This window comes from Protomyctophum bolini, assembly GCF_963924005.1.
Source record: "Protomyctophum bolini genome assembly, chromosome: 17".
NCBI lineage: Eukaryota > Metazoa > Chordata > Actinopteri > Myctophiformes > Myctophidae > Protomyctophum > Protomyctophum bolini.
In genome coordinates this window covers 9,993,548-10,019,443 of record NC_137878.1, presented here as the reverse complement: position 1 = coordinate 10,019,443, position 25,896 = coordinate 9,993,548, and the positions used below count along the sequence as shown (strand labels likewise).

Genomic DNA, 25,896 nt, shown 5'->3' with positions numbered 1-25,896 from the left:
CCAAACCAATATGGTGTGTGGGGAATTGATGAGAATGCGGCAAATACTGATTGAAAACCAACTGCTGATTCAACTCAACTTTTAATAATCGCCATAAATCTGGTATAGGACGACGTGCATTTCTCAAACCTAATGCTCATTCAGTTGAGCTGTCAGAGGCAATAATACCCTCAGAGCGCTGTGCTGGGTGTTCCATGAAGTTATACAAATGAGAATGGCCTGTCTGGTGGGTGAAAGCTCTTCCCAAAATGCTTCCAAGCTTCCATTTATCTACCGTCGACGACGTCCTGAGAGAAGTGTGTTCTGCACCATTTAAGTGAAGCACATCCCGATGACAAATATTCATGAATGCAAAACAATAACCATCATGGCATCAATTCCACACAGGGGAGAACGAGTGTTATTCAAGCGTAGCAGTTGTTGTGGGCCGTGGAGATTCTTCAATGTGATTGAATAATCAGCAGACTGGTGCATCTCATAGTGTAAACTAGCAGCGTGGAGGCTGAACATCGTCCCTCTCACTGGGGAAATCATGATCATAATCTCAAAACAGTCACTCACTTAAAGCCTATATGTAGTTGACTGGAGTCCCCCAGGTGCCCACCTCTACACCTAATATCTTTACTGAATGCTTATAGATGGTCTATACAAGGTTAAGATGCGCTGTGATGATTCCCCCTTAGTAAATATGCCATTTTTTATTGCAATTGTTTTGACTCAATCATTTCTTACTGGCATAATCCACTTTGTTCACATTATGATGTGCTAAAGTATGACCTCACCATGTGAATGGAGAGAGGAAACAAGGCAGGAGCAAACGATACAGATGAGTCACAATAATTCTGACATATCTACAGTATTATGGACAATCCTCATAGCCCAAAGCTCTACCACAGTGATTTTCAAATGTTTTTCATTCCAAGGACATGCAGAGAACACATTTCACTGCGGTAACGTGTGTGACTAATCGTACGACTTTGACCCCAAGTTTACCATGCATTAGGCCACGGACTGGCCATAACTCTGAGTGTACAAATGTACAAATTTGTAAAAGTACCTCAGCCATGCAATTTTACTAATCTAATCAAACTAGGTGAATGGTTCATGGCGAGGTCATTAATTCTAAGTTGGGAATTCCCAACTTACAAATTATCTGTGGCAATTCATATTAATACGGTATTATAATATAAAATGAATATGAACTATCCAATCCATCCCCTCAAAAGCCTTAAACCGTATTTTTTCTAGGAATGATAACAAAACTCAAACGTCTAGTAATTTAAATGTCTACATTGATGTGTCTCCTGCCTGCTTCATCTATCGCCTCAGTAGATTATCAAGAAGATAGCCGTGAAATCCAAACTCCAACCATTCCATTTATACTGAAGATAATGTCACTGCAGGGAGAAATAAGAAAGGGGCCTAAGAAGAAATCAGTGCCACGGTTCTCAAAGTGGGGTTCGTCACATAGCCAGGGGGTCCACAATTTAATTCAGATTTTTGAAAATGATGTATCATTACGATTATGTTTATCTAATTGAAAAGTGTGCCGTCAGGTTATGCACACAATCAATTTGAATAGAATGACTATTGGCACATGCGTTGGATTTGATAACTATGAAATGAATCTTTGTAAGAATTTGCTTATTGGAGTGGCAAGGATGTGGGGGTACTTGGATATTTCTCCCCCCTCCAAGGGATACCTGGGCCAAAAACATTTGAGAACACCTGCTCTAAAGCTCTAAAAAAACAAAAACAAGAAAAAGGAAAAGAGCGTCACTTTCCCTTTCTTCTACCGCAGTCAATATCAACTCTGATATGTCAACCAGTTACACACAGTAAACTTCCTGAGAGTGTACATACTGTATGTGTTGTACATTATCAGAGTAAAATGTACACAATGTTACAGCTTAGCTTGTGTCAAGAAGGAAGAAAGACAGGCACGTGCGTTGAGTGAATGAGTGATTGAGTGTGTGAGAGAGAGAGATAGATGACAGATCAAGACAGTAGAAGAGTGTATATATACAGTCTATACTGTATAAGAATGAGCATAGTTACTGGGTTGGTCGGGTGGGCCCCGCTGCGTTATTCAAAGAGAGAATGACAGACAGAAGAGACAGGGAGAGAGGAGTGAAGAGAGGGGTGGGCGTTGACAGTACAAGCCACAATAGAAGAGAGAATATAGATAGAAATGAGCAGCAGGGTTACTGGGTTGAAGTGTTGATTTCGTCGACTGATACCATCACGAAAGATGTTCGTCGACTACCTTTTTTCACAGACAAAAACGACAAAACTAAATAAAAAATAAGCGACGATGACTAAAACTATGACTAAATATACTGTCAATTATGTCAACAAATAAAAACTAGACTAAAATGTTAGGAAGGGACTAATGGAGATCCAGTATAATTAAAGACACAAGTCATTTCACACTTGGTTGCATGCTTGTAGATCGGCTATTTTCAGCAAGTGTAAAATCAGCCATTACGACGGCATCAAGAATTTAGTTGACTAAAACTAGACTACCGGTAACCCTAAAACATTACAGGTGACTAAAATGTGAGTAAAACTAAATGAAAACTATTCAAAAGAATAGTTGAATGCCAAAAACAACCCTGCTGGGTTGGTCGGGTATGGGTAATGCAGAGCGTGATTCCTTCATCTGTAATCGCTCGTCTCGGACCGCATCATCTCTCATCTGTCGGTGCGTTCACACACCACAGAGTACGATACGACTTCGTGCCTTGCTGGTGCCCGGTGGCAGTATCCCTTCCCCTGACTAATGAGTACACCCAATTCAAGGAGGCAGGGCCTGTGTAGTGCACATGCAATAAGCAGCCAAACCCTGGAAGCAAAAGTGGAGAGGAGTGGATGTGGTCAATTTGATTAAATAATGCAATGTACAGTATTACAGAAGAAAAGACGCAGGCGGCAACATCACAGCATCCAGATTAGATACGGACAAATGCTGGGCGAACTGAACGGATGCACGCAGAACACATCATGTGTCTCCGGTGCACTGGTTCTCAACGTTTTTTCCACACCGATAAATCCTCAGTATTAATTTAACCCATTTTTGTTTTAGACCAGAGGAGAATTCTACAAATGCATTCTAAATCAGATAGTTTTCACAAAAACCTATGTTTCTGTGTCCGTCGTTCTCATTTTCATGTCAAGGACCCCCAACACTATGTATATGTAATTGGCCACTGACCCCCATCTGAAAATATGTTGTTCCAGGGACCCCCCCCAAAGGAAAGATTTGAGTTAAAAATGTTCGCTCTGAACGAATATATATTCAAAGATTTTCACGATTTTTCAAAAATAGCAGACCTACAAGCTCGTAGCGTGGCACTCGGTGCCACGCTATGAGCTTGTAGATCTGCTATTTTTCAATAGCTAAATTATAACAATGCTTAAAACACCAAAAGGGGTTCCCACTCAGAATGGGTTAACACTCAAGAGTGTAAGAAGGGAACCAAATGGATCCACATAATCACATCATCTATGACATCTCTAGGTAGGTATGACTTGTTTTCCATCGACTTCTATTAGAAAAGGTCTGAAAATAATAATAATAATAATAATAGTGGACGTATTTCTATGGCCTACCCTCAGTACGCATACACTGTTTGGCACAGATAGAAAACAATCACACAGACACTCTTATATACGACTAGAGTCACTTCAAGAGCCATCTGTTTACCTGTACATTGTCTTCCTCTGAGACAAGCCGTCTAGAAGATTCTATGTCATAGAATGATGGACAGGTTGGTTACATGAAGATATTTAGGACAACATAAATTATGAGACATATGAAACATTATGTGCATGTGCTTAAAATGAATAGAGTTAAGCTTCTGCCAATGGCATGAATGCCATAGCTCTCATTTGCATGTAATTTTGCATTATTTTGTACATTCTTGGAAACCATCACATGCAGTAGTAGAAATGTTAAAAGCATATTTTCCAAAACACGGCCTGCAGATTGAGACAGCTATCACTGCAGCCTCCCTGCTGTTATACTTGTGCAAAATCTCTCGGGAGACGTAGCGCAAAGTGACATTTTATTCCTTTAATATGTGCCATTGTGTGCTGCTGTGATGCAGAACTGCCTCAGTCTCTCTCTGACGACTGTGTGCGGATGGCGTGTGGATGGCGTGTGGCAATCAGGTGTGACATCTATGATGAGAGTTGGGAAATGGGAGCCACGCTGGGAAGGATGTGTGGTGTGGCAACACAATGCCGCACCGATAAGAGTATGCACACAAAAAAACATAAATAAATCAAACCCCCGATCTGACAACCGAGAATAATGAAGCATGTTGGAAATTGGAATCCACACACGTGTACTACACACACACTAGGACTACTGTAAAAGCGCTAACAAGCAGGACCGCCACAGAAATAAATCTCTTCCTTGACAGACATATGAAAGGTCGCGATTCTATCAGTACAAATACATGGTCTGGATGAAATACACGAGGAGCTTTTAATCATGGCTCTTCTACAGTATATGAGAGTTTACACATGTGTGCATATAGTACATTATAGTATATGTGCAGTTTGTACACATAAATACACGTATGAACACAGTACATAAAAGAAAACTGAGGAAGGGGGAAACAAGATACCAGCAAGGCTAGTCAAAGGATCAGCACATACAGTACAGTACAGCCTGTTTGCATACAGTATGAGCGAGCCATGGCTAAGCCCTGTCCGTGTGTACTGCTTAAAAAAAGATAAACATACTATGACTGGAGGAGCTTATTGCCTATACATCCATTCATTACATACAGCTTATCACATTTTTTTGGTTCTGCAGCAGCAGTGACAGTGATTAGACACGGAAAGGAGCATTCAAAGTGCACTTCTTTTAATAGATGGGGGAGGGGGAGTAGGCTCCGCCAGTTCCTCAGAGGAGGGCAGAGTGACATTAAAAAGTAACCAAATAAAATAAATGTCTTGTGGAATTATTTATTTGTGGTTTCTGCATGGTGCGGATCCTGTGTATAGAGCAGACTAGAGTAAATACGTTTTAACAGATTTGAACTTGGGAGAGAAACAGAATTTTTTTGGGCCTCTGGTTGCTACATTGGATGATGTCACTGTTGCGCAGCCTAACACACACACACACACACACTCAGAGGCCAGGGAGGAGGGCTTGTACAGTACTACAGCACGAGTACAGTACTCAGTTCAGATGGGTCAGATTATTTTTAATAGACTACTCTAATGTCGGTGATCGTTAGCGGCGTTTATCTCCGAATTGAGGCTCTGATGAGGTGATATGAGGTGAGGGACAATGTTAGGAGCTCAATAAAAAAAAAAAGTTCGAGACGAGCATATTAGCGTTTTTCATGGTAGTGAAGGGTCAGATCGAAACAGCGTGGGCTGATACTTCCGGTTCACAAGCTGCGTCACGGGGTCCTCTTTTGTAGTTTTTGCCTGGCACGGGTAAAAGGGCGCCTGAAGAAATGCCTGGCACGAAAAGTGTTAACCTGAAGCTGAAATTGCAGCCATTGCAACTTCTCGTAATTAAACGTAATATAATTTGAAGCAGGGAATGTGGAAGCTTGTTGTTATGTTGTTATTCTTTATTCTAGCTTTGTCACACACATTTCAAAAGGCTGTAATGTTGTATGCAAGTTTTACCCGTGAATATAATTAGAGCTGGAGATGTTGGTGCTCCGCCACATGACCTGCTTATGAACTGAAACAAGTCTGCTATCTCTCCATCTGGTCTCGTTTGTTTGTTCAACTGTACATTTATTTTACCGCCTTCACTTTAGCAGTGATTTGTTGCTGAGAAAACAGTGGCACAATGCTCCACAGGAGCAGAGATGGTACAGCAGGTTATATTTCTCCTGCTCCGTATCTCTCCGTCTGACCTGCTATAAAGAGCAAAATGCCCATTCCCTTTATCTATTTATTTAAAAAAGTATGAGCACTAGGCACTCGGTTGGCGCAGTGGTCCCTGCCCACGAGTTCCTAGTGGCAGGTGATTCAGTAGGACACAACAGCAGTGACAACACAGAAATGTGTGTGGGGAGGAATCAATTGGCATAACAACTAAATTGGGGAGAAAAATGGGTAACAAATAATTTGTTACTTAAGAAAAATACAAATACACTAAAATAAAAGTATGAGGATCGTAAAGCATACTGGTGTGAAACACAGGGGGCATACGCAGACCAGTATCTTGTTAATCTTAATAATAAAAGCCCATGGCACAGCATAGCCTTACAACCAAAATCCCCCAACTTCCGCCCAAAAGAAATATAGCGTCTACTCTACAGCGTAGGTCTTGCCCCGCGTGATGGCACAGAGGCATGAATTGTACACACTAGGGCAGTGGTACACCTCTCTGTGGACCCTGGAGAAATGATAGAATAAAGAGAAGAGGCCTGGGCCGTGGCTCAGTGGTCCAGGCACCTTGGCTGGTAATCCAGTCTGGCAGTGTGCCGCGGGTTCGACTCCCGATCCTGATGGCCTTTACGGCATGTCACTCCCCCATCTCTCTCCCCGTTTCCTGTCAGCCTACTGTCTGTCCCTCCATAAAACAATATAAAATAAAGGCAAAAGCCACAAAAAAACATTAAAAAGAAAAGAATAAAGAGAAGAAAAGTCACCGCAACCGCGAGTTGAATTCTCTGTTGTATTCGCTCAATGCTGAGCAAGGTCATGATGACAATGTTGCGCTGACTGGCTCACTAGCAGTGACACATTCACACATGCAGTTTAATGAATGGAGGTGAATAATGAATATTTGTCAACTCTGCCACCCCAGTATTGGTTGGTTGGGATGGGACCCGGTTTGTATAAGCTTGGTTTGACTGTACTAAACGGGCATAGTTGTTTCTAGGGGTGGGGGGCGAGGGGGGCAGCCCCACCCCCGTGGGGCCCACGTGGCCCGCGACTCGCAATTTTATTTGCGTGCGCATGAGACTGGACCATGGTCTTATTCAAAAATTATTTGTGGACCTTCAGCCTTTCTAGTTGAGGACCCCTGCACTAGGGCATTAACCAAACGTGATCTGATTTTTGATAGTCGACTCGGTTTATAGTCGATTATTCGGAGGTAAAATATGATATTTTTTCCCATCCAATCAAGCATTAAAACACGGTGTTCTGAAACGGCCAGCGAGTGAAGGATTAACTGCAAAACAGAGCCGGTGAATGCAGGCCGAGTGGAATAGTAAGAGAGTGGCGACGCGCTTTGATCTCACCGCAAAGTGGGTGCCTATGGGCGATAGTTCCAAACATTGGAACTATCCCATGTACCTCCACATTCCATTGTTACAATGGGAGTCAATGCTAGTGTCGCCACTCTCTTACTAGATTACTCTGAATGCCGCTCTGATTGGCTGAAATTAACATCAGCTCAGGGATGGATGCTTTGTGTGAGCTTGTAGAGCTTGTAGAAGACATTTCTACGGCGCAGCATAGCATGTTACGTTGTTCACAGAACACAGAGTGGAGAATGGAGCAGGGAGGAGGAGGAATGAACGATGCAATGTTTTTCATTCAATTAAAGTTACAACCACAGGTTCCTTTGGTCTTTAGAAGGAGCTACAAGCTAGGAGGAGGTTATGATTACATATTAGGTTTGCTAGCTAGCAGGCTATGAATCAGTGAAAGTATTTACACACTGTAATTGTCCCCATTGAGCGTATGAGCCTATGAGGCATATGCATTTAGACAATCTGTCTTGAATGCTGCCAGTGCCACGGTCCGCCGCCCACCGCACCTACACGAGTGACGGTAAAACCCATGTACAGTAGGCTTGTATATGATATGAAACCAATCAGGAATGGATTAGTACTTAAGTTGGAGAACAACCAACAAAACAACAGAGCTCACAGCTGCATGTCTGCTGTAGAAAAGCAACAAATAATTGAATTTTATGTTAATGCCCTAGTACACACTAGTCACTAAGACGCACATGGACGCATGTCAATGGCTCTGTTTGTCGTTAAGCTGGGCTCTTTATTCAGAAAGCCATGCTGTGGTCTCAATCCTTGTTGCTGGGCCCAATGTTGCTTAAACCTCGTGATGAAGAATTACTCTCTGCTCTTTGCCTGAAGAAGAATGGGAGGTGCTGGAGCCGAATGCACTGAAGTGAGCTAATGGAATGGATTACTTAATCACAACATAAATGTCAAGAAATAGCTTAAGTTTATGCATCTCCCTGATGCTGAACCCGGTTAAAGTGACATTTTAAACCACTTAAAGAATACAATTATGCTACTTAATAAGGGGGTGAAAAAGAAAAGAAAGAAAGTGAGAAGGTCAAATTCTCATTCAGCGGAACATAAAGATACCATACCACCTTTGGCACCTTTATTTATATAGCACATTTAAATAACGTTGTACCAAAGTGTTTTACAGTAAAACATTAAAAAAACACAACTTCATTAAAAAAATAACGATGCAGAAAGATTTGGTGACGCAGACAATTTCAAATTCTGACATTGTTTTGAGCTCACATGAAATCAGTATAACTGTACTGCACAACACATGCGGCCATAGATTTTAGAGAAAAACAACAAAGGTTAAATCACTATATTATGATGGTAATCATTGCTATAGTGTGTTTGTTCAGTAACAGAGGTTGTCTCTCCAGCTCTTTAATAAACAGAAAATATATTTTCAGGTAGGTGACAAAATGTCAGCCAATCAGGAGAGAGTAGCCATTTATAAGCTTAATCTTTATAGTGTTCCAGTTCCAATTTTGTCAGCTCATTTCTTTGTGTCATCACTTACAATTCCATTTGTCTAATGTATCCTGCCTGCAGTTCTCTATCCTGATTGGATAAAATTGGTATCCCAGCTTCAGTTACGGAAAATGCCTTTTCTGTTTAATGAAAAGCTGGAGTGAAATGGAGACTCCTGTACTGAACCAACACTCTATAGCAGGGGTCCTCAACTAGAAATGCTGAAGGTCCACAAATATTTCTTGAATAAGACCATGGTCCAGTCTCATGTGCGCGCAAATACAATTACGGTACTAACTAACTATTAATGTACTATATCAGTAATGCTTTCATGTAATTTATCAAACTCTGAATCAATTATTGAATTATTTTGTTAATAATAAATATTATAGTTTGTCAACTTTTATTAAATACAAATACATTTTTACAAAGGAATATGAGTGTAACACGTTAGAGGCTATTTTGCATATAAGAACAAAATACAGATTTTGTCCTCGTCCTCAAATACTGCCTTTCCTCTAACAATGACCAGAAAAACAAACCTATTAGCATAGCTTCTTAGTGCATCCAGCTCCCACACAGATCACTTCGGAGAATCTGAGATGGAACTCCAACCACTTCAATCAGACAAGTACACTGTGTTAATGGCTTTGAGATGACGATACTGCTGCGGTCACAATGTGGCCGTGATGAGATGAAGGGAGAAAAGTGCGTTTGGAGGAGAAATTGGGTCTAAGTTTCAACCTCAGCCCTCCGTTATAAAGATTTAAGTGCCGAATCATGATTTGATCAGCATCAATGCGAGACCAAGTGCTACAGACAACGCATTGCAAAGTTTGCACAGACTTTGCAGTTCTAAGCCTCCAAGTGTTAGCATACTGGTGGCATCAAATTAAGAGTCAGGCTTTTAAGGACAGTATGAGTGACTAATGTGGCTAAAAAGGTAGACCGTAAGTCTGGCATGTTGCTGGTTCGAACCCCGGCTGCTCCTGCCATCGTGACAAAGTATCTTTGAGCAAGACAATGAACCCCTAACTCTTCCCGATGAGCAGGTTGGTGCGTCAACGTGATTGCGTGTGAACAATGCAAAGCAATTTGGATAAAAGCACTATATAAATGAGGATTTAAATCACTCCACTTTTAATTGACAAATTATCCATTTATAAAGCAGTTTATTTAGGAGGAAACTTCGTGGAGAGCTTTACTAATAGTCTGCACTGATGGTTCCCATGGAAACTGACCGAGTCAAAGTGAAATAAATGTGATGAATCAATTCAAGTCAATGCAGAGTGTGGTGAAAGAAGGAGAAGGGTATCTGGGGAGAGCTCTGCAATTCAGCAGAACGTGCTTATGGATTTCAAGTGTTTTAAGGCAGTGTTATACACGTTATTCTGATTAGTTCCTTTCCCCTCCATCAGGCACCCCGGCTGGCCAGGGGGAGGTAGTTTAGAGACGAAGATTACTACATGTTTTTTGTGAGGGTACCTACCTACCCTAGGGGACACAGGGAGAACATGTAAACTCCACACAGAAAGGCCCTTTTGCCAACCCCACCCCCATATGGGCACTGATGACGCATAGGAGAGAACACGCCCCCGGCGGGAATCAAACCCAGGACCTTCTAGCTGTGAGGCAATCAGGCGACAGCACTACTGGAAGTGGTTTCGAAAGTTGTACAACAGACACGCTCAGACTGTAGTGTATCACGCGTCGATATCAAACTATTATAAAGCAATTAAAAGACGGAGATCTCTGTCCGGGGCAGTAATTGTAAAACACTTTCCCTGCGATTTGAGAGTTGCCCGAGTTATGTTTTCATTGTTTAATCCACGTGTTTTTATCAGTTTTTATCATGCAATTAGCATAAAGGTTGCATCTACAGTATGAATGTCAAAATGACTAATCGGCTCTGCTCATTTGTAAAATCTTTCTCTGGATAAAACAAATATGATAATGTAATTCAAATATGATAATGATAATATGATAACAAATCAAATATCAAATATGATAATGTAATTCAAACAAATATGGCTAATGTATTTCTGAAACAATGTCTCAAACATTTATTGAATAAATAAACTACAATCCAAGTTAGTTTATATTTGTCATTTGGGAACGCATGTGGGCCATTACTGGATACATTAACAAATGTAATACAAATACTTTTGGATGCACTTTAAACTACCTTCTCATTAGTTACAGTCTCAACCCAGAGGGAGCTGCAAACCAAAAGGATCATTCCAAACCAAAGGACAAATACTAAGCTTTTCTGGCTTTAATTTCCTGGCTTTCATCACTTTAAGGCAGCCAGTTTTAGCTGAAAAATGGTACTTTTGCCTTCCACCAAAATAACACAAACTTTTCTCGTGCAAAGAGAGAAAATAGTTTGTTTGAAAGGACTGCTCTGTGACTGTGCTGTGTGAAGTATTTTAATCTCTTTTCTAGTCATGTGGAAAAGGTTTTTCTCCCCTCCTTTGCACCGCTGTGCAGATATGATATGGCTGCGAAAAGCTTTGCGATTAAGCTGCACAGCTCTGATTGTGTGTGACCACCGCACTTCAACAGCTGCAGGTGTCTTTAGAGTGCACGGCTGCCAGACCAAAGAATGACGTGGGCAAGAGGAACCAATACATCATGCATGCTGGGGACAGTGTAGGCACGGCACCAAACCAGACAGCAGAACCTCAGGACAGGCAAACTGACAGGGGAGCAAAACTCTTTCAAACCTTCCTACGCTTTCAACATTTTAAAGTAATTATGCAGCACAACTTGCTCTGGTTCAACGTGAGCACAGGGAAATATTTGGGGCTGTGAAAAAATATCTGTGAGAAGAAAATAACAGAATAAATAAAGCAAAAAAAGAAGAGGGGATGGTGTAATATTTTAGTTTCTGTCAGAGAAGTTGAGACTAGTGGGTGTGTGATGCTTTGTTAGGGTTGATAGGTTGCAATGGCTACAGCTCTTCAAACCACAACAACCGTAACCAGACATCCATGGCTCCCTTTTCCAGTTATTGGGAATTCTTAAAGGAACCAATGTCTGCTACCATAACTGTTACCATAACTGCATATATGGTACTTTTCACCGCCAATGCTGAAGCAGAGTGAATGATCATAACTATGGATGCACAATGAATTGGTCAACAAATCAGCCACAATATCAGCCTTAAAGGTGTAGTGAAATGACTTTTAGACCATATCTGTGGTCATCATATGGGCATACCTAACAATGGATGCCAAAGAAATGGGCAAATTCTCATTTGTGTGTGTTTTTATATCAAGTCCATATATATATTTTTTTTTATTACTTCCTGAAAACGAAAACGTGCTGCGTGATGACGTGTCAAGGCCCACATCGATAAAAGCCAATAAAAATGAAGCTCACCCGTTTAATTCCACATATCTCCGCATCCGATTACAGAAATCCTCCGTTTTCATTCCCATTCAAGATCCAGACAGTGTATTACTCGGTTTCAATGTAATCATCACGCTAAAATGTGTATCTGAAAACATTATAGGGTAGAAATAAGCCACATGACAGTAAACTGGTACAGCATGGCCGTCTATCTGACTTGTAAACAAACACACCATGCGATGCATATAGCATAGCTACCGTCCCTAGCTACCATCCCATCCCATCCCGACGCTCTGATTGGTTCAGAAACTTCATAGCGGTGTTTCAACTTGAAACAGTCTGACAAAGTAAAATGTCCACCATTTCCGTTTCACTACGCCTTTAAAGTGAAATATCTGTACTGAACTGATCGGCTTCAGTCAATATTGTGTTTTATAATATTTATATAACACTATGGTACTGAATAATTTAATGTAGCCTACTAGTAGATGAAACTTGATGATTACCTGATTACCACCTGTTCTTCACTGACAAACTCCTTAGAGACTGCCGACTAGGGCTTTTACTTCTAGTGATTTTTACTAGTTGACTAGTTGCCTCTCAGCCTTGTCGAGTTGTTTAACCCATTCTGACCTGAGATCAGATTCATACGAGGTTTCCACGGGACACACACTGGTCTGATTAACCCATTCTGACCTGAGATCAGATTCTAAAAATGTCAGTCGTTCTTCGAATTTTTCAAAAAATAGCAGACCTACAAGCTCGTATCGCGCCACTCGGTGGCGCGATATGAGCTTGTAGATCTGCTATTTTTCAATAGCTAAAGCATAACATGATGCCAACACCAAAATGGGTGCCCGGTCAGAATGGGTTAACTAGGCCTACCTATTATGTAAAAAAAATACGATAACTATAATCTAGCTGATCTTGAGGCCTAATTTCTAATTTTTTAATAAATCAACTAATCAACTAGTACCAACAAGGCTGACTAGTGGATCTACCAGTAGACTAGTTGAATACCGGTAGTCGACTAGTTGTTTAAAGCCCTACTGCCGACGCATGCAAACCAATTTCAAACTGTGTGAGTCAACTATAGAATAGAGTCCATGTAAGGAATGAACACCTCTTGTTATTCTCTGTACACTCCTGACAGTATAAAATATGTGTGGGACATGTGTGTAGGGGGAAGGGGGGGAAATCTCTGGAGGGAGACACTAGTCTCTCTTCGGTGTGGTGAAGAATGAAGTTTGAATCTTAGCTATGGAGTCCTGCATCTTGCTGATTTTGTTTACTTACTTATAGTAACAAAAACTTCCATAGCAAGCTCGAGCCACGAGCCAGTTTATCAGCTGTCTGGCAGGCCAGACAGCTGATAAACAGAGAGCCATTTCAAGTGAGAGAACTAAGACTAACCCTGTGTCATGAAAGAGGGTGACTCACGTGTTCAGTATCTCCCTCTGCCTGGGTGCTTTCTGTTCAGACACATTACATTACCATGGCAACTAATTGGGCTGCTAGGCTTCAGCGTAGACTGCAAGGTACTGTAGATTGGTGCAATTTCATTTCTACATTTCAGCGACCACCCAGAAGAAATCCTTGCCACTGCGATTCAACGTTTTCCTCCTGCAGGCGGTGGTAATTTGAGATGCAGACTAGTAGGTACCATATAGTTTGACCACACAGTATTTACACCATCACCAGCTGCCATGCCTCGACTCACGCGAGTCTCTGCCGACACAGCTCATACTCCAAAGGGAAGTAAGAGTGTGGATATAAGGACCTGCCTTGAGGCCTGTTTCACGACCTAATGTAGGACTGTTCAATAAGGTGCTCCGACATCTCAAAACTATTTTGCAGCAGCAACACCTCTCCTCTTCCGGTCGTCCCTTCACAATGAAATGCCTCCCAATGGACCACATTTCACACCGACAGGTCATTATTAACAGGAAATAGGTGTAATTGAGCAAGTGAGAGACAGAGGGTGAGCAAGAGAGAGAGAGAGAGAGGGCGAGCAAGCGAGAGAGAGAAAGCCCGTTCAACACACCATGGGCAGGACAGGGCCCCGTTTCAATTTAAATGGTTGAAACACAGCTAAGGCCGCTACTGGATATAGCGATTGAGGAAAATGGACGACAAAGGCACCAATTCCTGCGATGGCCAAGTCGAGAAACACGGGATTTGCAAAGAAATTGAAAAGAGACCACGAGACGGATGTAGCCCCTGGAATGGACCTTGAGCTGCGGGGTCCTTTTCATTCCAGGCTTTGCCCAGCATTTTGATTACATTTTGGTTTTGTCCTGGGCAAAGCTATACCTCTTTATAGGCAGCAGGGTAACGGGATCACACCGACGCACCGATGTGACAGGCAGCCTCACTCACCTCGCTTCGCCACCTGTCGACCTCTCCTCACTCACTGGCTTCTGGATCTCCTCGCTCGGTGCCTGCGGAAGGTGTCCTCCTCCTCCTCCTGCGCTAGGCCCAGCATCCTGCTGCTCTTCATCCTCCTCTTCATCCCCCGCTTTCAACTTCCAGGGTCCCTGACTCTCGCTGTCGCTCTCCTCGCCTAGGATGTCGTCCACCTACAGCACATGAATATATATATATATATGAATATATATATATATATATGAATGTATATATATATATATATATATGCAGGCCAAAGAGAACTTCCCCAGGGAGAGGAAGGGACCGCACACTCTTGACTCAGGACAAGAATTTATTTATTGCACGGCGCGTTTCGCCGTTTGGCTTCGTCAGGTGCTTGCATACATTTATACCTTGCCTACCAGCACCTCCTCCACCTGGATGTGCATGAGAAGCTATCCGTTTGAATATATATATATATATATATAGTTATGTTACGGCCTGTATGTACACACCAAGTTGTTGTTAGGTGATGGCCCGTTTAGCGACTGTGCCCGGAAATTTGTCGTGTGTGTGCAGTGTGTATTGTGGCTTCAGTGGTAGGCAGGGGCCTGATCGCCCAATTGAGCATTATAAATAATATGCAGCAAGAACTAGTTGTATTGGGAAGACAGAGCATTTTACTTGCACTCCCACAGAGAGAAGTCTGTGAACAGGAAAAGGTATTTAGACAGCACAGCATGCAAGAGAAAGATTGAGAGTGAAGCAGATTGAGCGACGGAGAGAGACAGACTTCCAGGCACAATTATTGTATGAAACGCATTAATTTCCGGCAAAATTAAAGTCACAGTTGATTTGATGATAGGTGTCCTTTCATTTTGTGCATATATAGCGTAGCTCTTTAGCAAGTCTTTTGCCCATAATTATGAAACATTCATTTCAGGCAAAATAACAATAAGATGTCAGACTGACTTGCTTTGTCATCCTACCCACTATGGTACCTTTATTTGCTCGCTCACAGGCGCAGAGCATTGCCATAAACGCATTGTCAGCTGTAGTCTATAAAAAATGACTACAGCTGACAATCAGACTATAAAATGCTACCTAATGCCATCTTGCATGGAACTCGGCACCATGAGTTAGCTTGGGGGTAAATACCTACGACATTAACACAGTACTAGCATCATGTACATCACGGTTGGGTGTACATCAAGCCATCAAGCCTTCCTTATTTTGCACAGGAGAATAAGCAAATTATCACCATACAAACTTTACCACACGCTTAAAAAAAAAAAAGGGTAGAACTTTTCTTTGCGATTATGAACACACTGTAGAGAGAAGGTGCCATTATGGGAATAGTTATGTGCAAAGTGATTGATACAGTACATTAAAGGAGAACGGCTCAAATTGGGGATACGGCTAATTCCCTTGAAGTATTGGAGACTGTGCTTTAATTATGCATCTAATTATATCTGGGGAAATGGCCTTCACTTTAAACTACGTGCTTGCATAAGCGGCCCAAAAGAAATGAGTAAATGATACAGCCAGCAAATTATTGGTATTCCATTAACACTACAGTCATTCATGAGAGCGCTGCGTTAATTGATGCAATGATCTATGGTACCAGATTTTGTTTTTGTTACAGTTATGGATTAGCTTGATATAATCAATTTTACGGTATGTCAACCTGAAGACTGAGATCACAAAGTGAAAGTCATTTCAAGACGAGCAACCAAGAAGTAAGCTGCATTTCATGACAGAGGGACTTCCTTGCACTTAGAAAGGTTTGTAAGCTGAAGTACAATACATTTTTTAAAGCTGCAATACATTGTCCTTGTCCTAGTCCTACCCAAGATTTAAACCAGTGTCTCCCAAGTGGGAGACCAAATTCCTACCACTCTTCCGAGGTGGAATCCCATTAGAATATAGACCTATTTAACACTTATCTTAACTAGGATTGTCCTGATCCGAAATCGGGGCCGATCACGTCATTTTCAAATGATCGGAATCGAATCGGGATCAAAACAACGTGAGGAGTTTGCATGTTCTCCCCGTGTCCCCTAGGGTAGGTACCCTCACAAAAAACATGCAGTAATCCATGGTCACTAAACTGCCTCCCCCTGGCCAGCCGGGGCGCCTGATGGAGGGGAAAGGAACTGGTTGGAATAACGTGTTCCTTCCACGCGCTACGTCCAACCAGGGAAACTCCCCCCTGTCAAGTGTAAAGGAGCAACTTGGACACTCAGGCATGAAGGAAGCATGAGTTCAAGTCCGTTGCTCTCCCCTTGTCCCCCATATATGGGGGACTAGGTTGGTGGAGGGTGTGTAGAGCCCAGGATCACATTAGAGGATTGACACAGGGGTGAAAAATGGGTTACAAAATCGTAGGATAATGTATACATTAGTTTAGTTGGAAGTTCATCTCTGTGACATTGCCGTTCTTGTGCCTTGCATCGTCCTCAGAAAGAAGCCATAACTCACAGCACCCCAGAGGTTACTGGATCAATGAATCAGGTTAACCATTTGACAGTCAACCGGGGACACACAACAATCAATGGGGACGAGGGCGGAGGCAACACGAGGTAAATACCAACAGAGCGGGCAGGTAGCGTCTCCATCCATTAGCAACACATGCTACTTTGTCACTCAGAGAGAAACGGTCTAAACTCAGAGAGACAATTATTTTGGTGGCTCAGCTAGGCTCATTATTGACATCCAGACAGCCACTTTAACCCATTCTGACCTGAGATCAGATTCATACGAGGTTTCCACGGGACACACACTGGTCTGATGAACCCATTCTGACCCGAGATCAGATTCTAAAAATGTCAGTCGTTCTTCGATTTTTTCAAAAATAGCAGAGCTACAAGCTCGTATCGCGCCACTCGGTGGCGCGATATGAGCTTGTAGATCTGCTATTTTTCAATAGCTAAAGCATAACATGATGCTAACACCAAAATGGGTGCCCGGTCAGAATGGGTTAAGGGCCAGTCGTTGGCTATTTAGACAGCCAAAGAACTGTGCACTAATGATGACTTAGATCAGTTTTGCCATGAGGCAAAGGGGACACAAGCTTAAAATAGGACCTGTGCTAGTTGGTCTCCATCCCAATTCCTTGAAGTCTCTCTCTCTCTCTGAAGTACTGAAGAGGTGAAAGAATCGCACACCACAAAAAAATCTGTCCTTGCAAAGTGAAAGGACAAATTATTCTGTCACACGATCACCGTCGGTGCCACATGTAGTGTGTGTGTGTGTGTGTGTGAGATGTTGTAGTGTTCCAATTAAAAATGTGTCTGCTCGTTGTTTTGCTTCATCACTTCCAATTTCAATTGTTTATTCTGTATCCGGTATGAGTTATCTCGCCTGATTGAATGAAATTGATATGAGACTCGTTAGTGAAGAAACACTCCACAGCAATGATTACCACGAGAATATAGAGCTAAGACATGACATACAGAACCTAGAAATAAAATGTGACTGAAGCCAAACAATGGTAGCAAAACAAACACTGAATCTCATGAATTCACATTATCCCCAAAGGGATTTCTGTCTCAACATAACATTTTGCAATTTAAATGCCTTTTTCCACACACGTTAGATCTCTTCCACTTATTACTTTTATAACTTAGTATATTCTGGATCTTGTGTTGCTAATTTATTCATATATTCATTGTTTCGTTTTTTTTTTAGGTGCTGCAAATACCTATAAATGATATCCTACCTCAGTAACAACGGCTCAGTGCAATTCTAAATTGCATACGACTAGAAATTTGGAAATTCAACTGCAATGTGCAGAGCAGAGAAAGGTTACTGATCCATACCAAGACCTGCAGAGATGTACAAATTAACTTGACAGAATCTGAAAGTCAATAAAGCAACAGCTTGTTGGAATTTCAACCAACCCGAAACGCAAAGAAACACAAAAGAATGCAAACTATGCGTATGGCTAAAATGTGCTGTAAGTTATATTCTTTTGATGAACCAAACGTTTAATTAAAAAGTTAAAGCTATATTCTGGTAGCTTGTTCAGCGACAGGGGTCCAGCTCTTATACATACGATTATTTTCCAGGCGGTCACCAATTTCATCCAATCAGTTGAGAGAACCCATATATCAGCTTTAATTTGTTAAAATTCCAAAACGCTTGTATCTGGTATGAGTTCACTCCTAATTGGATGAAAATGGTATCCTAAACCTGAAAATATATTTTCAGTTCACTAATAAGCTGGAGAGACAGGGAGACCCATGCTACTGAACAAACACTTATTTAACAAGAAATATCACCTAAGGCACCTGTAATTGCCATATCATCATCATCATCATCATCATACTATAATTCTGACAATGTCTGTCTGAATGTGTGTCTGTCAGAAACAGGCAGCTCCTCACTGCCTGCACCAATCGCTCCCACTTTTCACACAGGCATTGACCATAATAATATGGAGGTCTTAACGAAGCCCTTTTTCCAATTGAACAAATTATAAATGAATAATTAATTTATTAGTGAATAAAAACCGCGTATAAATCTGCTCTTTTTCTGCTATTTGGGAAGATTTTCTCTCTTTTTTAACGTTTTCTATTTATTTTGAGAATGTGTGAAAATCGTGACTACAAGCTTAATGGGGTTAAGTCTAGACTGAGCTTTGCAGGACAGATCCACTCATGTTGAACCGTGAGAGAATTCACCTGAAAAGGGTAAATCACAGCAGTCCGCTCCGTTGCCTGCACCGTCAAATCCGTCACGGTAAGAATTTTGTTGAGTACTTATGGACAGTGAGACCCACATCTGAAAACTGCCCACAGTTCATGGTGTCAGGCAGAGAGAGAGGGTCTTGGCAGAAAAGTGGATATTGACAATCCCTAGCAATAGCAATGTGGCCGTCCTGATACATACTGTACCGGTATACATTCCCTGGCTGTAATAACAGGTCAAGCTGAGGGCATGCGTCACAGCTTTCTAAAGCTAAATCCAGACCAAAAGGACATTTTCGGCATACAACACCGTCATACAACGGAGCATGAATTAATCATTAGAGCTGTGGGTGAAAATTGCAGCGGCTTGAATTAGTCCTAAAAAACAGCCCCTCCGAGTCTCAAATCAAGTGGAGTTAGTACAACCTGGGTTTAATTTATTGAGGCAGCAAAAAAAATTTGTGACAAAGTGCTCTGGTGTGTACCTGATTACGACGTGCTGCACGATTTGTGCCTGCTCTGTGATTTAGTGTATGGATTTAACTCAATTGGAGCACACAGATTAAGTCGTTTTTTTAAGTGCCCAACAATTCATCATCTGCTCAAAATGCTGAAATAAGAGCAAACACAGGCCTAGTTTTATAGGTAGGTGGGTACTTTATTCCCCAAGGGGAAATTAAATGCGTCCTTCAGCATTTTTCTACTTACTAAAGTATATTTCAATAGAACGTGTCACGATATGGCATGTCATAACTTGAAATCCGTTACTTTCGGCAAGCGACACCATTGTTATAATATGGAGTATATTAGGCTTTGTGTGTGTCATCCTCCTTGCCACACGCTTTCACGCTGCCTCACCTCAAATGAGATTCTCTAGACGGGTGTTTCCCAAACCCTGGTTCTCAGAGAGCCCTGGTACGCCTGGGCTGGTACCTTCGTTGCTATGCTAGCTCTATGGATTACCGGTCATTCCTGGAGTTATTTTAAACCGGCAGTACCGGCAGTCTCTCACAGCCATATTTGGCGACCAGGAGTCAACAGATACAGTACATCCAGTTTGGGGTATGTAGGAGGACATGGCATATGTTGCCTTCACACGGGCAGATGCAAAAGATACAAAGATGCAAAGCTACACAGAGTATTTGTAGTTTTGTACCAGCTCCACTTTTTTGTAGCTTTGTAGCTTTTGCAGCAGCTACAATCGCCGGATGCATTAGTAGGATATGCATTAGCATTAGGATATGACATCTGGCTTGACGACAAATTCAACACCACATCAGAAATCTTGTTGGGAAACTACAACAAAAGACTGGCTTCATACACTGTACTGTACGTAAATAAATAAATACAAATCAGCTTATACTTCATCTGTATGAAAGGTATTATAGAAACTACATTGCTTATCGGATCTAGACTATGGGGATATCATTTACAGACACGCTGCTGCCTGCCCTCCACACACAAGCCCATAGACTATTTTCCACTCGGCTCCGAGCTTCCATTACTGGTGATATCTATAATAGTCATCACTGCATCCTGTATGATAGGGTTGGTCTGCTCTGGCTGAGAGATGCAATAATCATTGGTTTTGTGTATATTAACAAATCCATGGTCGCTGGAAAAATGACCATTATATCATATCGATGTTACATTGGAAGTTGGAACCACAGTCCAATTCATGGGTTCCCACACTTTTCAGCCCCGACCCCCGAAATAATGCTGCCATTGACTCGCAACCCCAACCTAACCCCAGAGGAAATGTTATGCACATAATTTGTCCACACATGGACTAAAGGTAATGTATTAAAGGGCCACTTCACCCCTTTTGCAACCAGAAGATGTTTGAATGATGTGTAGGACAGAAGAAACACTTTCCTGTGGTCCGTGTGTGCGTAATACGTTTTCTATATACAGGTTTAATGTTTGTTTTTAGTTCAGTGTTTGTTTTAAAAACGCCATTTACAATGAAGGGAAAATGTACTTCATCTTGTCCCCAACACAAACATTAAATGCCATTAACAATAAAGGGAATTCAATGTTTGTTTTGTCACCGTTTGTTTTACTGTACATCACCATTACATTACCTAATCATATCAACATGAGTTAGATTTTAGATATTTTTAGATATTTTAGTCATGGCGCCATTTTCATGACCAAGATTGTCCTTCCTGGACTACAAACATGTCACACCTCCACGTCTCCACAAGGAAGGGCAGTGCACCAAAGCATTATTTGGTGCAGAAATTCAGGAATCTAGTCAAACACACAGACGTCATTATTTGTCTGGCCATAGGGTGCAAATTTCTACCTGTGCTAGCGTTTTCTACTACAAATACTATTAACATTGAGTGACAGCAGTGAAATGTCCCTTTAAGCCTAGGGCTATAGGGGTTTAGCAACGATTTCCCTTCAAACAGTGACTTAGTGTTGAGGTAAGCTACTACTAGACAATTTACGGCCTGTCATGTTTACATGCCGATTTAAACTCTGAAGTGAAATGTAGCCTGAAATTACAGGATTAATGAGACATCGCTTCACATAATTTTAGACGAAGAAAACCGTGTTTGAAACTGCTCAACAGTTAGTCATCCCGCGATGACTGTCCCGAGGTCACAAATGGTCACATGTTTACATTGTATTTCACTCATTCTGTTGAATTCTATTCAGGTGTGTAAAATATTTTTGATCGTTGGGAACCCCTGGTCCAATTCACTCACACCAGTAACTGGTTGGTTCTTCAGGTACCGTCCTTGTGCCAGGTCATATTAACTAAGGTTTGTAAAAGTAAAACGGTTCCCATCGCTCAATATTCCATTTTTTGAGAAGTCTCCTTCCAGCAAAAGACCCTGAACAATAATGACTAATTTTTGTTGTTTTCCAGGGACCACCATACCAGATTTGTGTTGTTATAGGTAAAATAGGTAAAAAGAAGATCTACAAGCTGACAATGCATTGAGATGCGTTGTGAGCTTGTAGATCAGCAAAATAACCGATGTATAGCGTTAATTAAAGTGGTTGAACTAATTAGGAAACAGTGTTTCCACAGAAACGCTGCGATAAAGAATGCATTACCATGCTACACTCCGGTTGTCAAAACAATTAATTAGCTGGGTATAGACAGTCCGTCTCTGTAAGCTGACTTTGAACCCAAAGTAAACTTTAATGATCCAAAGGTGAGAAGTTGATACTGATTGAGAGGAAGACATTGGAAAAGCTTTTAAAAAAAGGCGGCTGCCTCATTGTATATTCAGTGGCTCAGCAGGAGATTCATCCCAATTAAGGTTTGAAGTCAATGGCATAGATGACTTGTTTTCAGGCAAATAGTGTAAGATGTTAAGCTTCGCCTGGGGTCTGAAAGTCATTACTTTCAGACCTCATTTCAGACAGTCATTACGTCTCGCTAGGAAATCGATAACCTAATTGTGAGACAAAATGGAGTAAAGCAGAAGCAAATGGTCAGAATGAGACTTTTCTTCCAAATCACGTCAAAAGGACTAGTCAATAGACGTCAATGTAGCAGTCTGGCCTCTCACCGCTCTCTTTGCTCTGGCTTATTGGGAGGAAAAGCTGCCGTCGCAAAATATATTGTACTATATGACACATATAGCCCTCTAAAATTACTCGCTGCAGCTGTGAGGGGAAGCATATGATGCCACAGGCTTGCGAAGAGCCAGGGAATTCACAGGTAATAGGACAACATCAAGCCTTCGTTGGCGAAGATCCAGTAGCAAAAAAAAGTAGGCCTCCTGCAGATTATTTCCAATTTGCCCGTGGGACTGTAGCACTGATAGCAATTCAAAAAGTGCTTATATAACACCTCTGCAGTAAACTTAACCCAGAACAAAGAGTGGAACTGGAACAAGACCTGAGGCACTAAAAAGTAAACGGATGGAATGGGGATAAACTGATGCAGATGGCAGTCAATATTTGCATTTAAGCATCGGAGCCCAGTCTTGCATCCTTTAATTTGGAGTGCTGCTTTTTCCACTTGGTTGGTTTATGAGTCAAGTTGTTTTCAAAGCTGAGCACCCACTGCGTGTGTGTGTGTGTGTGTGTGTGTGTGTGTGTGTGTGTGTGTGTGTATGCCTTGAGACTTTAAGTTGTCCATTGTTTTGGGGACAAAAAGTTTGAAACCCACTGCTGTAGATAAGTTGCATAAGTGCTGCTGTCCATGGTTCTGAAAATATATGGCTAACTTGGACTGGATGCTTCTTCTCTTGGTTCTTTCCTCATTACATTCATCTCAGATGCTTTCCAGACCACCAGGGACAGAACAAAGGCCAAAATGCGATACTGGTTCCGGAACCAACCGCCAGCCAGGCAGTAGCTACTGTGAGCGCTTGTTGAAAGTCTTCAAAACAGTTTGATTATGAGAGTGTACTGGTTCATGGTGGATTAAAAGTTAATACTCACGCAATACAAGGCCCACAGATACGTATGTTTAATATATGGGTGAAGATCGGCTTACGGCACATTATTCATGTAATATCCTTCTATTTTATCAGTCTTTCTTCAAGATCTGGTCCAATAAAACTGAAAATCCGTAAACTCTATTACAATTTACTCAAATCACTATTTGCTACCGTCTCCGTGGCTGCTGGATATATGGTATGCGTATATGAAGTAGAGTTGCAAAGTATTGAAATGTCGGAGGTGATGAAATGCAATGGTGACATTTTTCTTACAAGCTTAGCCAAACAGAATAGGTGCTGAACCTTTTTTTCCTCAAACTCAGCAAAACAGTCGATAATAGAGGCAGTCAAGAACAGTTATTCAAGACTGAAAACATTGCTATTAAGGTTAAACACTTTCCATTTGACATCCAAATGTAGCATCAAGGACATGTCAACTTTAAATGTATGAGGTTCAGGCAGCGACAAACTGTTTTTGTGACGATCAGGTACCACTTGAACCCTACCGACACAATTCTGGGTATGCCGTATAGGCATAACATTGGTGAAAATATGTGAACATTCAACAAAAATAGTAGATCTACAAGCTAAGAACGCATAACGCTGCATAACGTTGTGAGCTTTAAAACAGTTTAACTGCATAACCCGTGTCCCATGTGGGTTATGCAGTAGTTAATCCATGTTATCCCCCTGCGTAATACGCTAAACCCTTTGTTTTACGTGTTTAATTCGCCGTTTTGTAATAATTTTAAAGAAACAGACGATTTGTCGCGGACCTGGTGACGAGGCAGACGCGTTATGATGATGTAACCGGAAATCAACCAACCGCCGGCTTGCAAGGGCTTCTGGGAAACTGAGTCCAACGCAAAGTGAACGAGGATGTACGGACAATCTTAGCTTTGCTCTTCCCCACGGAAGTGGGTTTTTGTCGGCTCAATAACAAATCATTGGAGTGTGTTCAAGCGGATTTTCATGGATGAAAGGCGTAAATACTTCGGCATATGCTCCAAAGGTAATTAAACAATCCCGGGAGCCTCGATATATAAAGCCCTCAAAGTGTTAAATCTGCAATTTGTCGGGGAAGAGATTTGGTGTAGAGGGCAAAGGGAATGGGGGTCCAAGAATAGACCCCTGGGAGACCCAGGTCAATGAAAGGTAGGGTTCAAGAAGTAAACATTTATTCTGGCTCAATTGCTTGTAAACATATAAACAATGACCAAAACTGGATGGCTTCCCGTTGATACACAAAGAGAACCAACAATTCAAAAGGCAAAAAAAATCTCAGGTTAGTTGGTTATCTCGGCAGTTGACAGACGGTATTTCAGGTCAGGTTGCCAAGGAGGACTGTGCACAAAATGGAAGCTGATCAGAGAGAATATTCATCGTCCTCAAGGAATTCAGTCAATCCAGTAATTACTCTGCCCTCATGCAACACATGGCAGGTTATTGTAATCACTCCACCCCGGTATGTGCACACATGGAGGGATGATCAGTAAGCTGCCCCAAAGAGGTGATTAAAGACCTAGTGCCATGCCTTTGATACTTTTTTCTTTTTTGTTTGCTTAACCCATTCTGAACGGGAACCCATATTGGTGTTAGCGTCATGTTATGCTTTAGCTATTGAAAAATAGCAGATCTACAAGCTCATAGCGCGCCACCGAGTGGCGCGCTACGAGCTTGTAGGTCTGCTATTTTTGAAAAATCGAAGAACGACTGACATTTTTAGAATCTGATCTCAGGTCAGAATGGGTTAATCAGACCAGTGTGTGTCCAGTGGAAACCTCGTATGAATCTGATCTCAGGTCAGAATGGCTTAAATGCTTAAATGTGACGGGATGTCTTTGCCAGTGAATTTCCATCTTCCCCGTTGTAAACTCGCAAGCTTCTCTGGCAAACGGGTGAAGCTGAACAGACTGGACTGCTGACATACCGGTTATCACGACAGGCACGTATACCTCGAAGCGAAACCCACGCAATCAAACTGCTTCATGTTTGATTGTGGTCTATAAATTGTCACGCTCATTTTAAATCCGGCAGCACAGAAGGTGGTCACAAGCTCCCCTTCTGTTCCCCGAGTTATGGCGTTCAATAATGGCCGGGCAAGTATTTTTGTAGAACATTATGATGTCAGTTAACCCATTCTGACCTGAGATCAGATTCATACGAGGTTTCCACTGGACACACACTGGTCTGATTAACCCATTCTGACCTGAGATCAGATTAAAAAAAATGTCAGTCGTTCTTCGATTTTTCAAAAAATAGCAGACCTACAAGCTCGTAGCGCGCCACTCGGTGGCGCGCTATGAGCTTGTAGATCTGCTATTTTTCAATAGCTAAAGCATAACATGATGCTAA

General features: G+C 41.7%; 1 protein-coding gene across 1 annotated transcript in view; it reads right to left on the bottom strand.

Annotated features, from left to right (window-relative positions):
• Nucleotides 1–25,896, bottom strand: part of ctdp1 (CTD (carboxy-terminal domain, RNA polymerase II, polypeptide A) phosphatase, subunit 1) — a 94,227-nt gene that overhangs the window by 28,067 nt on the left and 40,264 nt on the right. Inside the window, exon 13 of the mRNA XM_080787461.1 lies at nucleotides 14,451–14,650. Within this exon, the coding sequence (XP_080643587.1) occupies nucleotides 14,451–14,650 (200 nt within the window). The remainder of the gene's footprint in view (nucleotides 1–14,450; nucleotides 14,651–25,896) is intronic.